We start from the raw sequence: 16,465 nt of genomic DNA, 5'->3' as shown, positions 1-16,465 counted from the left end.
ATCTATCTGCGGGCAGCCTGGAGCTTTGCTAAAAATGAAATATTCTGTATTAATATTTCTTTCTTTAACTATATAATATCTTGGTCAACATGAGGGAGTTGGGGGGGCTGGTAACATTTGTTACAAATGTTTAAAGTAATTTATAAATTTATATTTTTATAAATTAGAAAATTAGAAATTATATAAATTTATATATAGTCATATAAATTATATAAATTTTGTAAATTATAAAATTATAAATTTAAAATAATTTATCTGGAAGTTGGCTGAAAAAGGAGATCGACTGAATTGCCTCCTCTTCCGGCTGAACCATAGCGACCCTTCAAGGCAGGAGGGGCGATCAGGAGGTGTAGACAGGGCAGCAAGGTGGGCTTATTACATTTTGGTCAGGAAATTGGGGGCCTGAGCTGAAATTCAAGGCAGCCACAGATTCTCCTTTAGCTTTCAGTAAGGTGCCGGACCTCAAGTCAAAGTGGAAAAATGCAGATGATGGTGACTCTCTTCCCTTTGTAGACGGGAAGTGCAGTAAAGGAGTTAATGTAATTTCTTCCCTGTATTTTCAAGCATGGTGCTCCAGAATGTGCTGGGCTTTGCAGGAGGCAAAAGGGGAAGCCTGATGAAGAAGTCAGCATCAGAGAGAAATAACTGGACTTTTTTTGAAATCCACCCTTAACTCCCTTGACCTTGTGTGTCTCTGTGTGTGTCAGTCTTTTCCTGGTGATCTACATATTTAATATTAGAGTGTGTTTTTTAATTCCTTCTACCTTCAGAGAAGGTGCGGTGTAAGGCTATAAGCTCAAGGAAGCAGGAACCAGGTCTGTGTTTGCTCACGTTTGTGTTGCTGGACCTTTATATCTTCAGGCACATAGTAGGTATTCAAGTAATTGTGGACTGAGCGAACTAATGAATGAATTTCTGACCTAAAGAGGCAGATTAATGTTAGTTGTAGATTTCTCTATAATCAGAGTCCTTCCTGGTATTCTCAAATGTTAGTGGATTAGTCCAGACGGTGACCAATTTCATTTACTATTTGTGTATCAGGAGATCAGAGACAAAGGCTTTTTACTGTGGGGGACACTTGGCTCTGAAACCCCTTATTTTTCCCAATCAGACAATGACTTACATTATTTACCTCCAGAGAACAGTCCCAGACACACTTGATTAGCCTTAAATGAAAGATAAGCCATTGCTATGAGAAAGGACATGCTTTCCATAGATGGGCAGACAGACAGATAGATAGATATTAAACAATTTACAGTTTTATGTCTTGACAACTTGAATGTTGTGACATGAAAAATGCTACCGAAAGGGACCAGTCCCTTCCTAGCACAGAAGCTTTAATATTTTCAGTAATGAAAGATAAATATTTTAAACTTCCTTACTTAAAACCCTTCACTGGCTTTCCCTTAGCCTTTGAGATCAAGCCTAAACTCCTAAATATGGCTTATGGAGTCCTTCAGGGTTTGGTCTCTCCTTACCGCTTTACCTCATTTGTTGCTTAATGATTTGCACATCCTGTCTATCCAGGCTGAAAGCAGGACTAGAACTCTGGGATGCTTATGTATCTGGGATTCTTATACATATAAAAATATATCAGAGACCAAGCATTTCATCACTTTCATTTCTCATGTACTGTCATATTCCTGGGGGGTCAGGAAAAAGTAGGAGGTATTCTCATTTTTTAAATAAATAAATTCTATGAGGAAACAACTGTGACCTGAAACCTCGTGAAGTTGTGCTATAGCCAATTTATGTTTACAATATTCAGAGAACAATTATATCTGGAACATTTTGAATTGCTTAGAGAAATGTATCAAATTGGAGGGCTATTCAAAACTGTGATTGGGTCAATGCTAATTTGAACTTTGGCAGAAGGGAGGGGATTATTTGAATGAATGAGTAATTTGGTAGCAAGGGAGATTTTTACCTGCCTGGTACAGACTTTAAAGAAAAGGTAGGTTTTTTTTTTTGTTGGTTTGTTTCATTTGTTCGTGGGTTTTTTTTTTCTGGTCTTTTCTTTTTTTTTTTATTGTAATATTCCAAATTTTATTATTTACAGTATTGGAAAAATATGCCCATTGCATACACTTATTTTTCTGTTAAATGCTTAGCTTTTAATAAATTGCTAAGAGTGTAATTGATGGATAGTCAAAGTGTAAAAATATGAAAGACTCTTGCTATCTGTTGCCATTTTCTCTCCAAAAGAATTACATCAATGTGCATAGCCATCAACAAAGGCCCCAAGTTTATGCATATATGTGCATATGTGTGTGTACATGTGTGCACACATGCTGGTCTTTTCTTTTCTCCTTATAAAGAGCTTTCGTTCTGAGGTCTTAAGTGACTTTTTAGAAATCCATGAACAGCTGAGGGTCTTGTGTACTGAAATGCCAGAAGCTGTGTTGGTAAAAGGACGTGATGATTTTTTGGGACACCTGGGTGGCTCAGTCGGTTAAGCGTCTGCCTTCAACTCAGGTCATGATCCCAGGGTCCTGGGATCGAGCCCCACATCGGGCTCCTTGCTTGGTGGGGAACCTGCTTCTCCCTCTCCCGCTCCCCCTGCTTGCGCTTGCACTCTCTCTCTCTCTGACAAATAAAATCTTAAAAAAAAAAAAAAAAAGAAAGAAACCAAGGTTTAGTTAAGTAACAATTGATAACGGTAGCTGTAACGACAAAGGCATTTATTTGTATCTGTGTTTCAGTTCCTTTAAATATTTCTATGTAGTTTCTTTTCCACAAATAGGTTTAAATGTTGTAATTAATATAGTTAATCAATTTATAAAGTTAATTTAATGAGTTTTATGTGTCATAGAAAAAGCAAAAGCTGACTCACAATCTTTATCTTCTTTCTCCATTGTCTGTAAAGCTGGCCAATGCGCTAAAACCAGGGTATTTTTATTCACCTGCAGCAATTAAACTTCACCTTGACCTTGTAGTAGTAGAGACTGTATTTTTCACATTTTTTTCCTTCAACATCTAGCAGAAAGGCTGGGAAATAACAGCAAATGTTGGTTGAATGATGAAGTGAATTAATCTGCAATCCCCACCTTGTATTTCTCCACCTATTTTAGATGATAGCAAACAGCCCAAGACTATGGACACCTAGATCAATCGCTTAATTGACTAGAGTAGTGGTTCTCAAAGTGTGGTCCCCAGTCAGCAGCATCACCATCACCTGGGACCTTGCGAGAACTGTGAATGTTGGGGCCCCATAGCAGAACTGCTTTGGGCAGAAGGCCCGCCAATCTGTGTTTTAAGACCTCCAGGGGATTTAGATGCACGCTCAAGTTTGAGAACTACTAGCCTAAAACAATAAAGGGAGCCATATATTACTGTCAGGACTGGAAGCCGATTAACCCAGGCCTGCTACTCGATTCCCAAAGGTTATGTGACTCTTTGCAAAGAGCTATGAAAACTTGGCTGGGCACCTTGCATGGGCCAATCCTGAGCACGGCGGTTTTTGTTAGATGTAGTTAGTTCTCTGTCCTGCCAGGGAAAACGGAGCTGCTAAAAATGATTTCTCCTGACTGCTATTGTTTGTGGCTCTGAGTTGGTGATTTTATTTCAGATATGTCTTCTCCCCATCTACATTGCTCATTTGACAGGCATACCAGGCTAATTAAGGAATTAGTATGTGGCATCCATTTTGGGGAGGTGGGTGATTCTTTTCCTGCATCCCGAGAACATTTTTGCCCACACTTTCTGGTTCATATTTTCTTTTTTTAATCAGGCAGAGACATTACAATTAAAATACCGTTAAAGTGATTCTGGCAAGTATTGCAATAAGCATGTTTTTTAATTAAAGCAAGAACAGGGGGATGCATAAGCAGCATCAGCTAAGGGAGAAAATTTCATTTGATATCTATTTTAATTGAAATGAAAAAAAAAAAACCCAAAACCCAAAAAAACCATCAGGAAAAGCAGCAGCCGCAGCCTGTGCCGGTGTGTGTGTGGCTTGCTCCCAGGTTGCTAGGTTTAGGTGTTCTGTGCTTGATTAATTAGTAGCCAGCCAGAGAGTCCATTCCCTTTGCCCCCAATCCTTAAAGCCTGATTTATGCCTCACATCCCCCATGAATATGTGAGGGCTCAGGCATCTATTTCCTGAGCTGCTAGTGGATAGGATTATGGAGCGTGCACTGAGCTCTTGGGGGCTCTCGTTTGCCAGCCAAATTGATTTTCCGCCTTTCTGGCTGGGGACAAGCCCACCTCGAAGGCTTCCAGGCTCTGCTCCAGTGGATCAGGCACAAGCTTAATCCGGATCTTGCCAACAAAGGAAGCTGTGTGCATCCCCAACACAACGTAGGCTTCGGGCTGTGGCTGGCTTCCCCCACTACTACCTTTTCCCCCACTCTCTCACCTCCTCCTGACGCCTACCTCCACAGCCACGTGGTACAGTAGGGTGCAGCAATGTGCCCGGATCACTCAGCCAGCCATTCTTACCCAGGCAGAGGGGGGTCTGTCCATCCAGAATGGATAGTCATCTATAATTCTCCAGGGAAAGGAAATTCCACAAGCTTCCCTATCTATTTGACTGCATAGCAACTGGAAGGATAACCAGATACAGGCTGCTAAACATTTTAAGGAATTATTTGCGGTTGACACAAAAAGCTGAGTGGAGGTTAATCAATAGAAATAAGTAAACTGGATAATTTACATATAAAAATTTAGGTAGTTCAGGCTTTGAGCAATGAATGATCTAGTTTGGGTTATAGATTGATCTAGTTAATTGAAGTGCTCAGATGCCTGCCTGGGTCTTGCGTCCATTCACCTCTGGCTTTCCCTCTGCTTAACCCTGGAGTCACTCTCCCTGGGTTCATTTTACCACCTGCCATTCACCTAAACAAGTGCACTCTTGCTCTGCACCCTCTCTCCCCCGAGTCTTCTAAAAATGACATAATGACATCTTCATCTACCACCTTCACACTTCTTGAAGTTCTTCCTAGAGCTTATGTCTCTACAATCTTCCAAATGTTCTATTCACCTAATTCTTTGAACCACACCCAAAAATCTTGCTACTTTCTCACTTTATTCTAGTTTTTGAATAATAATATTTGACAGTTTGTTTCTCTTACCTCTCTTCTGCTCTCACTCTCCATGGGAGACCTCATTCACTTCTATAACTTCAACTCTTCCTTATTCAACCAGTATTTAGTGACCACTTGCCAGGGCTCCCATATGTCAGGCACTGTTCTAGGCACAGGGGCAATGGGTGTGAACGAAATGGACCAAAATTCTTGCTCTTGTGGAGTTTATGTCTATGAAGAAAGTAGTCCAGTTGAGGAGATTACAGTTTTTGTGAGATTTGCTGAGCAGCATGGAGAACAATGGAGCAGGAAATGTGGAGAGGGAGTTTGGTGGTGGTTGCGGGGATTTGCGCACAGTGAGGCAAAGGCTGTGAGGCGGGGTAGCAGGAAGGTCAGTGCCGCAGGAGGACTGTGAGCCCGAGGGAGAGCAGAGTGAGATTGTGCCAGCGAGGACCAACCCTGTAGGGTTTAGTAGGCTTTGACTCTGAGTGTGGTGGGAGCCATTGGAGACTCTGAGCAGAGAGGTGACATGATAAGGTTTACATAAAAGAAAAGAATCACACTAGGTGCTGTTTTGAGAGTAGACCCTGGGGTGGGGGTGGGGGTGGGCATAGAAGCAGGGAGTTGAGTTGAGAGGCTGTTACAATCATCCAGGGATGAGATGAGAGTGACTTAGACCCCAATGGTAGATGTGGAAGTGGTGAGAAGTGGTTGGATCGTGGGGATTGTCTGAAGGAAGAAGGCACAAAATTTCCTGGAGGCTTGGCTGTGAGTGAAATGTTGACCCGAGGATTTTCAGACTGAGCACCTGGAAGAATGGAGTTGCCCTTTGCGGCCTCGGCCGGACTGTGGGATGATCCGTGGCGCAAGGCGAGGAGTTCATTTTCCGGGTGTGCTAAGTTGGGGAGCCTGTGAGACATCTACGTGGAGATGTCGAGTGGTCGCTGGGTGCATGAGTTTGAGTGGAGGGCAGAGGTGGGCCTTGGAGATAGAAATTCGGGTGTCATCGGCAATTAGCCTGTGATGGTGTTTAAAACCCGAGGACAAGGTGAGACACCCGACACATGGTTCAGAGAATGGTACGAAAAGTGGTGGAGACACTCCAGGTGCCAGTAGGTGGGACAATTGGGAGGAATCAGGTGGGGGAAACTGGGGGGGGGGGGGCTTGAGAGGTGGGGGGAGGAAAACCAGCACTGGCAAGGGAGGGGAAGGAGTTTCAAGAAAGAAGGAGTGACCGAGTGTGTGAGATAGTGCTGGCCACTCAGGACAGGTGAGAACAGAGCATCGGGCCTTGGATTCAGCAATGTGGTTGCCATTGTGACCATAACAGGACCGGTTCTGATAGACTTGTCAGGCAAAGGTCCCGCTGGGGCGGGCTCAAGGAAAGGGAGGGAAAGAATTGAGGATGGAAGGTATAGCCGGCTCTTTCAGAGTCTTATCGTGCAGTAAAATATTTATACTCCAAATTTTTACAGTGAGGGGGAAAATAGCTAGAACAGTGTTGTTGTTGTTGTTGTTGGTTTTCAAAACACATACAACAAATCGTTTTGCGGTTATTACAGAGGATGGCTAATTGTAGGCTTAGCCAAAAATGGGTTTTGATGGACTTTGCAAACATTAGCTAGCTGCTAAAAGTCCCTTTGACTTCCCTTTAAAAGAAATAAAAGGGATGTTTAATGGAAAGAAGTGATTACATGTAAAAAGTTGTGTTCATTTATTTATTTTAGAGGGGAAGTAGCAATCATGATGGTTGATTGATTTTTATGAAATTACCCAAGGTCACTTGTGGGACAGACTCGGCTTTCATGAACAATCATAACAAGCCATTGAAGGGTCACGGCCACAGGCCACTTTCAGCCCTGTGCTTTATTTCAGTGTTCAGAAATGTGGTCAAGCTCTATAAAGTGGAGGAATAAAGTCCTCCCTCTGCCCTCCCATACGAAGCCACTACACTCCGCACCGGCCCACTGGATATTTGTTTTAAGCTAATAAAGTGTGAGGATACAACACTCAGGGCCTCGGCGCAGGGCTAGCTTGAGTATAAACCTTCCATTCCTTCACTCTAAGAAGCTTTCCTTTTGGTTATCGCTTTTAATTATTCCAATTAAAAAGAGCTGAATTCCTCATCAAACTCTCTTCTTAATTTACCTAGATTTCTTTATCCTTGCCGCTGATAAGGAAGGAGGGGAGGCTTTTTAGCTGGGAATAATGGTTATCATATTAATTAATTAGTCCTGTTTTTAGTACTCTTGCCAACACAAATCATTCATTTTCTTTGGGCTGAGATTTCTCCCTTCATTAGCGTCATTATTAGCTCCCATCAGTAAATGACGTTTTTAAATTTCTACCAATTTGTTTTAGTGTGTTGAATAGTTGGCTTGATGTGACAAGGGACAAAGCCCAGGTTTATAAATTCACCCACTAATCCTTGTAATCTGCCTCAGATCCTGTTTGGAATGAGGCGAGGTATATCTACATTAACAAAGTGAAAATAAATCGTACATAAACAAGCCACAGGCAAACTTAACTTAAGCTAACACGTGTTTTTCCTTAAATGTAACTATGATAATTCTAATTAATAAAAAAGCAACCTGGGAGGGTTTGCCGAAGTGCAGAAAATATGAGCTCTTCTGGCAGGTGGTCCTGGGCTCCAATGCTGGCTTGGCTTATTTTAGGCTGAGACAGACCCCCTCTCCCAGCCTGCCCTCTGGTCTGCAAAATATGGAGTGTGATGCCAACCTCATAGGCTTGTTTTGATGGTCATTTCAGACAACATGTCTAAAGATTTTGACATAGGGTAGGTGCTCAGTAAGTGTTAGCACCCTTGTTTTCCCTGTAGTATTATTTGGATTTCTGATTGTGTATGGGATACTTTTCTCAAGTGAAATTCAAAGTCCACTGCAGGATGGGTGGTGTCAGGAAAACACAAGCTCCATGTTTCCTCCAGTATTGGCACACCCGAGTGCACTCTTGAAGATGTAAATGTCCAATGTTCTAGAGCTGGAAGGAGTCTCAGTGAATGCGTGGTTCTGTTCCGCATGTGAATAATGAAAAAAACAGACCATCCCCGGGCAGGGAGTAGGGCAGATTTGGAAACTGGGTAATCGGAGACCCAGCAATTTTATGGGACTTACTGAGGGTCCTTCAGAAGCCAGTAGACACTCTGCCCCCTATTTCCACCACTTGCTCATCAAGGTCAGTTCAGATTCCCTGCCGGGTTGTAATGGAGGAGGCATGCCATGCCATGCAAATCCATGGTCCACCAATTGAAGAGAATTAGTTGGGACATTAATGACACGTGGCTGGGAATGAAAAGTTTTAGGAAACAGGTCACATTTCTTTCCTCTTGTTCACAGAAGAATTAAGGATTATTATTGCATTTCTAATGATTATTCTTGCCATTGGCATGAGAGTGGAAGGGAAAATTAAAGTCCAAATCGCCAGTAGGTCCTTTGGAAGTCTGGAAGTGTTGCTGCTCCAGCATCAAGCCTATAGATCAGAGGAGAGTTGCTCGCTTCTCAGATAGTTCACCGGAGTGCGTGATTGCCGCACCATGTTTCAGAAGGAAAGGCGGGCCTGCCAACGGCGAGGTGTTGGAAGGCGGTGGTCCGGTAGTGCTTGAGTGTTGGAGGAACTGTGTAGATGAGTAGTAATTGGCAACAGTGGGGGGCGAGCAGATGAGTCTGACAGTAGCCACTGCCACCACTACATTAAGTGTCTAACAGGTGTCAGACTGAGGCCAACGATCTACAAGCATCACTTCAAGAAATCTCATCATAGTTCTTTGAGTGAAGGACCCTTACCGTGCACATTTTCCCGAGGGAGAAACTGGATACCCACGTGGGGCGTGTTGTTCTAAATTGTGGCTGCAAGGAGAGAACGCTTTCAGGGGTCAAGTCCACGTCAGCATCTGGGACTGTTGCTGATGATGTGTGGCTTGGGCTTTAGGACGCGAGACTAGAAGGCTTGATGAAGAGGGCTGAGGAGAGTCGAAGTGCAATGTTGGAGCTGAAGGTCAGGGGTGAGGTGGCCTCCACATTTGACTATGGGGCCAAATGTGTATTGATCACTATCTCTGCTGAGATAGAGGTAAACAAAAATGACGAAAGGCATGTTAGCTTTTTTCTTCGGTCCCTCTCATTCCTCCAGTGCATGCTTGAGCCTTCCCAGTTGTGGTTTTTGGAGAACAGCAATCCCGCTCAATAACCTGGCACATTGGATTTAGGACAAAATTTAGCAACTGAAGAGTCTTGGCTTTCACTGCCGCTCACTCACTGAGACCCTCCTTACAACAGAAGAATCTGCTTTTTGAGCCATTTCTTTTCTGACATGTTGCCTCTTCGCATCCTTTGCCTACCTTTGGCTCATTGAGACAATGTATGGATTTATAGATTACATGTAATAACAACATCCTCTCTGAGAAAATGAGAGGGTGTGTGTGTGTGTGTGTGTGTGTGTGTGTGTGTGTCCATAAAGGAAATTCAGATACTTAAATCAGATTCTCTAAAATGAAATAACCATATATTGATTTGCTCCACAATTCTATATTGAGTGCCAACCACCTATCAGTCACTGTTCTAGACACTGGCAATACAGAGGTGAACAAAACAGAGAAGAGCCCTCACAAAGCATGCCCTCTAGTGAGAGGTGGGCAGACAATAAACACACAAATATATAATATGCCTGATGGTAAGTGTTACGAAGAAAAACGTCTTTGGGTAAGGGGCCAGAGCATGCTATTTTATATAGACTGGAAAGGGAGGGCCTCCACGAGAAGTCAACATTTGACTGGAGACAACAGGGAGTGAGTCACAGGGATGCCTGACAGAAGAACACTGCAGTAAGGGAGCAACTGAGGCCTGCTGGAGAGCTGACAAGTGGGCCCGCATGTGCAGGGCAGGTGAGCGAAGGCGTGAGGCTCACGGGATGACGTTGCAGGGGGCTTGGAGGTGGGTGGTGAATCATGAAGGGCCTTTTGGAGCCCAGTGTCAGGACTTTGACTTTTATTCTGACTGGGATGGGACATTGTTGTAGGATGTGGAAAAGTGGACCCCTGGCTTTTCTAGTATGAAGTCACAACTCTAACCACTTTGTTACAGGATAGAAGAGTATCGTCCTGTACTTTTGCAAACCACATACAGGAGGGAGATAGATTTAGTAACTCATGCAGGTTAAAGTGGTTGTTTACATGGGCTGCTTTAATTATGTTGTCATTACAGGGAAAATTCTGTTCGGAATGCAAATAGTCTAAATCCTTTTAAAGAGAAGTGTTATAGAGGTGAAATTATGTTTTAATATCTTAAGTATTTATTCTCACAATATAATTTCATTATAAAATAATATTCCTATGTTACAGAAAATTTGGATAGTAGAAGAAACGTATCTGTATCAGTTTAAGATTATTTGATTACAAATAGCAGAAACTGACTTTCTTTTATAGAAGGAAGTTTATTGAGAATATGTTGGGTTGCTTACAGAATTGAAGGGAGAGTCTGGAAAATCAGGTGTAGAAGTGATAGTGATCAGGGCATTTTGAAGGAGCTTTGCAGGTGAGGGCAGGGGGCCTCAGAAACAGCAGCTCTTTTCAGGCTCGTTTAGATGCCACCGCTGGAATTACTAAACTCTAAACATTTCCAGTCTTCTATTCCCTCTTGTTCCAGATTTCCATCTGAAGCCTGGGCACATGACTTAGGCTATGGTAGGATGGGGTATGGTGACTGATAGTCCTACTCAACCCTGTTCAGTGGCACAGAGCAATTTCTTAAGGAAATTTGGGTTTCTCATCAAAAGTAAAGCAAAATGGATGTTGGCCAGCTAAAGTGCTGCAAATGCCATGATGGTAGTCCTAATTACATTTCCTTTTACCACAATTCTCGTAATTTTGACATATTTTCTTCTATTCGTATTCCTCGTTCACTTGTTTCTTAGTGTTTCTAAACCTAATTTTATATGCTTCTTTTGTCTGCTGCTAGGTGACGAAAATGGTGACCTTCTCCTCCCTTATTTAACCAGCCCTAAATTGCTGGGCATTTGGGATAGTACCATTAAAAATAACATAAATAGAGTTGCAGTGAGTAGTGATAGCTAGCCTAAACTGGCTTAGTATAGTGCTTCTACCCTTGGGGGTCCAATCCATATTCTCTTGTGCTTCTAAAAGAGAGGACAAGATAAAATAAGTCTAAATTGCTGCAAGAGTGTATAAATGCAGAGGATTTCCTCAGATGTTAGAACTGTCAAAAGGAGGTGAACCTCATCCTCCGAAGGACTGACAATCTTCTTTCTGGTCATTAGGAGGCAAGCTGATTTTCATGGATCCAGGACCCATTGAGCTTAGGGCACACTCCATCCTCATTACTGATGGTGGAGAGCTCCGGATTGGATCCGAGGACAAGCCCTTCCAAGGCAAAGCTGAGATCAAACTCTATGGGAGTTCCCACTCTACTCCCTTCTTTCCATATGGTGTCAAGTTCCTGGCTGTGAGGAATGGAACTCTTTCCCTGCATGGTGAGTGAGACAGTTGACCAGAAGAGATGAGGTAGAACGGTGTCTAGACAATCTGCTAGTGAGGGGCAAATGGTAAAACCTCTTAAAAATCTTTGGCTATTAGTTGCTGAGGCAACAAAGTTAATGACAGCACGGGCACTATTTCCTTAAATAAGAAATATTAGTTGTTATGAGTCCTGTGGCAGACAGAGTATATTTGGTTCCCGAGTATGTACTCCCCTTCAAGTAAGAGGATTATATGCCTCCACCAACTGCCAGGTGACTTTCGGTGCTGCCCGCTGCGTGGACCATACTTCCCTGTCCCACTGGGACATGGAGCTCAGCTGTGGACTTGCTTTGGTCAAGGAATGTGAGTGGAAATGATAGACTGCATGGCCAAGTAGAAGTTTTGAGAGCTGTCACACTGCTTTGGCCATTTGTCGTTTTCCTTCCGCTGGAGAATAGCCTGTCCCATGTAGGGGCAGCTCCTTCAGCTTGGGAACCTGAATGAGGACAGTTGGGGCAGAGTTGCAGCCCACCTCCTGCTGTCCAGAATGGGAATGGGCAGTGATTTTGTCAACCTAAACCACTGAGACTGGTGTTTATAACTGCAGTACAGTGTAGTGCAGACTGACTGATGGGCCATTTACATTGATGGCATCACAAATCAAATAGAGACAACTTTATTTTGTTGTTGTCATGGCTGTCTTCCCCTCCTGGGAGCAGCGTTCAGTTAGAGTTCTACTTAGAATCCTGTTACAGAGGGGTTGGGTGCTTATGGATTTCTGGGGGGGGAAAAGAACCCCCCCAAAACAGGAATTAGGCTACATGTGTTTCTGCTGCAGTTTTATTTGCCTTCTGATCACTTAGTCCCACTTTGCAAAATGGACATTTTTATTTTCCTTGAGATTCAGGAAATTACTAAATGTACCAGGAGAATCCTTGGTATCAACTGGAAAATGTGTAAGTATAAAATGAGGAGCTTTATGTATCTTTCAGTGGATACTTACATACTTTTGGTTACACAGCATGAGAAAAAAGGGAAATCAAAATGTAGGCTCCAGATAGTGGCCCAATCTCCACAAAACTTGGTGTCATTGACATTGGCATTTCTATATTGGCATGACAACGTAAAAAAACCATGGATCGTACCAAACCCCATACACACACACACACACACACACACACACACACTCTGTTTTCTCTTATATGTACATACCTATGATAAAGTTTAATTTGTAAATTAGGCACAATAAGAGATTAACAACAATAACTAAAAATAAAACAATTATAACAATATATGGTAGTAAAAGTTATGTGAATGTGGTCTCTCAAAATATCTTACTGTCCTGTACTCACCCTTCTTGTGATCATGTGAGGTAAGAAAAGGCCTCCACAGGGGAGGAAGTGAGGGGAATGAGGTAGGCATTGTGGCATAGTGCTAGGCTCCTAGTGACCTTCTGACCAGGTCAGAAGGAGGATCGTCTGTTTTCAGACTGCAGTTGACCACGGGTAACGGAAACCACAGAAAGCCAAACCACAGATAAGGGGGGACTAGTATAATCTGTGGGCCTCAATCATCGTTCACTAAAGTGCAGTCTTTTGCCTCTTTTGGCTTTCCTACGAGAGGAAGTGAAATCTTTTCATCAAGCATTTAGTAAGTGTTGACTTTGGACCAGCCAGACTGCTACAACTGGGGATATATTTTGTAAGGCTTAAAAAGCCCCATAATTATCCGGACAGAAATTTAAAATGCCTACAGTATTGATTCTTAAGTTCCGCTTTATGGAGGACTCTTTTCTCCTAGCTTCATCAGCAAGAACTTACACTGATGTTGTGGTCCAGCATCCACGAGGCACATCAGCCGTGGTCTCAGTTGGGCTACCAACCCAATGTGCTGTTGTTTACCGCTGCAGAACAGCAAGAGGGCACTCACTGATCAATATTTGCTACAGACCGTCTGAAGAACGCTGAAGCTTAACAGCGGTCCTCTGGCTTGAGAGCCACTGTCCTATACAATGCAGGTGCTCAACTCTTGCTAGAAATGGAAATACCCACGAAGAAGGGTGAAGACTCCTAATTCATTTTACCCTGCTTCTTTCATTCCAACCTTCTCATGCTCATGTTCTATTATGAAGGATCAGCAAAACAGCTCATAGATAAACCTTTATGTGCCTGCATTTTTCAAGGTACCCTATGCTCCTAAGCCTTTGTGTTTAAACAGTTATCGAGTTAAGAAAATCCTTAATGCCATTGCTTATAATCAATCAATACAGGCCAACCGAAGCAACGTAGAGGCTTCTCATATGGTTTGAGAATTCTGGAAGTTACAAATCAGTGTTGCAGCTTTAGTCCTGTGACGTGACTGGATATTGAGAGTGCAGACACCTCCTCTCCCTCCCTCCCTTCCCTCTCTTTCTCCTGTTTCCTCCATCTCCTGCCCCTCTCCTTTCCTGCATTCCCAGTGTTAGGTTATCCTCAGCAACTGGTTTACCCATTTGTCCAAAGTGCTGCCAGTATGGGAGTAACTAGGATCTCTGGAGAACCACGGAGCTTACACAGTGAACACTTGCAAAAGCAAGCTATTTCCTCTCTGAAATGATGCCGCTGCCGCTCATTCATTTGAAGGAAGCGCTGTGTGGGTAAGAGCACAGTCCCCAAGTGAGGGCTCCCTTCCCTCAGTGTCTGTCAGAGAATCCCCCCCCCCGCCCCAGCCTGCGGCTCATCCCTCTCCCGTGTCCTGCACACCTGAGGTCTCAGATTCCCCTCCAACAGCACTGTATAGCATGGCTAAAATCATTACGTAACTTCCCTGGCCTTTTCCCAGGGCCAGACATGGGTCTGGTGACACTGGGACCTTAGGGAAAAACTAATTTTCTTTTGCTTTCAAGTATGCAAAACAGTGAGCCACTTGATTCACTGCTTCGCACCCTAAATCCCTAATGACCCGGCGTTCACTCAGCTTCCTGGCATGATGCAGTGAGATTCACTACATAGCGCACAGAAGACTCTTCTCCAGGGGATTTTTTTAAAATCCAGGTTTCTAGGCCTCAGCCCCACAGTCTGACTTGGTGGGCCCGAGTGGGCCTAGAAATGTGCACTTCAACGGGTGATCTGATTCCTGTGGCTCACCGACTACTCTTGGAGAAATGCTGTTTTTAGAGGTTAATAGTTTTGGAATCGGAACTCTGTCCAGTTCTGGCACTAATCACTCATGACCTTGGGCAAATGAAGCTCCATAAAACCAGGAAACATGGTCCCCACCTTGTAGATTTGCTGCTTGTGACTTAGTCCAAAGTATTTGGCACACACTGACACTCAAGCAGAGTTAATTACGGCTATTTTATTATATTCTCCCCACCGCCACCCCCCCCCCCCACAGCAGTGAGGACCCAGTGCCAATTATCTCATGTTTTCTTTTAGCGAGGAGAGAGCGAGAGGGGCTTCTTTCTCAAAATTTGGCATGGGGCCAGCCCTGCCTAGAGATTTTTCTCCTTCCTAATTTCCTTGTCTACCTCTTCTGATCAGAGCAAGAGAGAGGTTTTAGCAACATTCCCAGGTATCTTCTGTTCCCACTGCTCCGTGAACACCTTTTGATTTTAATCTCTGTGCAGCTGCTTCCCAGCAGTGGAAAACCACCATTCCTGGGTGTGTTACAGGAGGGTCTTCTGGAAGCCATTTACATGGGCCCCAGAATAGCCAGAAGCAGAGCCCTGCCCAGCAACGAGGCTTTTTGGAGGCATTTTATCCCTCACGTCCAACAGTGAGAGGGCTGACTGACGGGTACTAATTTAGCTCCAGCTCAGGTCACGGAGATTCACACGAATGGTCTGCGTGTCAGGACTATGGCCTTCCCCCACTCCCTCCCCCGTCTCCTTCATTGCCACCCCATGGAACCCTTTTGCTCCAGCTGATTTCTCTCATGGGTTCATGTTGCTAAGCAAACAGGCTTTGCTGTTCAGCTGTCATAAGGAACGATGGAGTTGAAAGCACATTTCATGTTTTTCTTTTAATGTAGGGAAACTCTCACACACTTGTACACACACACATGCACGCACACACACACATGCAACACCGTCTTTCTCTTTCTCGGGGTTTGGGAGTGGATTGGGGCAGGGCTGTTCCGTTTGGAATCTCTGATGGGGTTCAGATTGCTTAGGAGATCCTGTCAGCTGCTCACTGGGATTCTAAATGTGACTCTAGGGTCTCAGGACGCCTCCAGAGTGGCCATCTGGGGTCTGGCTGGTTGTGGTCAATAAGGAAATTTCACTCGTGCCTTTTTCTTTCTCCACTCTGTCTGCCGATCCAGGTTCACTACCCCAAACTGAGTGCCAATCACTTGTCACTTTTCAAGGGGGTCGCTGTCAGCCTGGGCAACTTGAATTTTTGACAATGTAATTATGGCCCTTGCTTCCACAGTGGGAGTCTGAACAGGATGGTGGGGCTTTTATTGATTGTTCAGCAGGGAAATTTATCAATGTCTCTCACTTCATTTCCAGTTCCTCCCTGAGAAATTTGGCTGACAGTTTCTTAGGAGAAAAAGCAGTCTTATGGCCTTGAATGGACTTCTGTCTTTGTCCTTTTCAAGAAATTACAAGATCCTGGCATTAAATATAAATGGAAGTTTCTGAGCAAAGCTGGTATGTGGGAGCCTGGTTGAGGAAAACACTAGTGCAATTATTATGAATGTACGAATTTGGTAGGAACAAATAAGGAAAAAACTAGTCTAAACAGGCGAGTTTAGATATGGTTTGTTTTCCTTCTAAAAGTACCAAGTATCTTTATTTAAATTCCATGCTTTTTATAAGTATGGTGTCACGGGCACTATTTTAGTTGCTGAAGGGCATCGGGCGGTTCTGAAGCATGGTACCGGGTGCATGGAGTAGACACGCATATAGAAGCGTGTTCCTGGTTTTCACCTTCTCCACAAAATCCAGATGTTTCCTGGAGGAACTTCA

At 43.7% G+C, this 16,465-nt stretch overlaps 1 protein-coding gene across 6 annotated transcripts in view; it reads left to right on the top strand.

The window, feature by feature from the left end:
• The window catches only part of PKHD1 (PKHD1 ciliary IPT domain containing fibrocystin/polyductin), a 484,077-nt gene that overhangs the window by 151,855 nt on the left and 315,757 nt on the right, over positions 1 to 16,465 (top strand). For all 6 annotated transcript variants that reach the window (XM_025890503.2, XM_073905082.1, XM_073905080.1 and 3 more), the window contains one exon: positions 11,316 to 11,528. In XM_025890503.2, the coding sequence (XP_025746288.1) occupies positions 11,316 to 11,528 (213 nt within the window). The remainder of the gene's footprint in view (positions 1 to 11,315; positions 11,529 to 16,465) is intronic.

The sequence above is a fragment of the Callorhinus ursinus genome, unplaced genomic scaffold (genome assembly GCF_003265705.2).
Source record: "Callorhinus ursinus isolate GAN/ISIS: 27379988/994484 unplaced genomic scaffold, GSC_fseal_2.0 scaffold22, whole genome shotgun sequence".
In the NCBI taxonomy this organism is placed as follows: Eukaryota; Metazoa; Chordata; class Mammalia; order Carnivora; family Otariidae; genus Callorhinus; species Callorhinus ursinus.
This window is presented reverse-complemented; position numbering and strand designations above follow the sequence as displayed.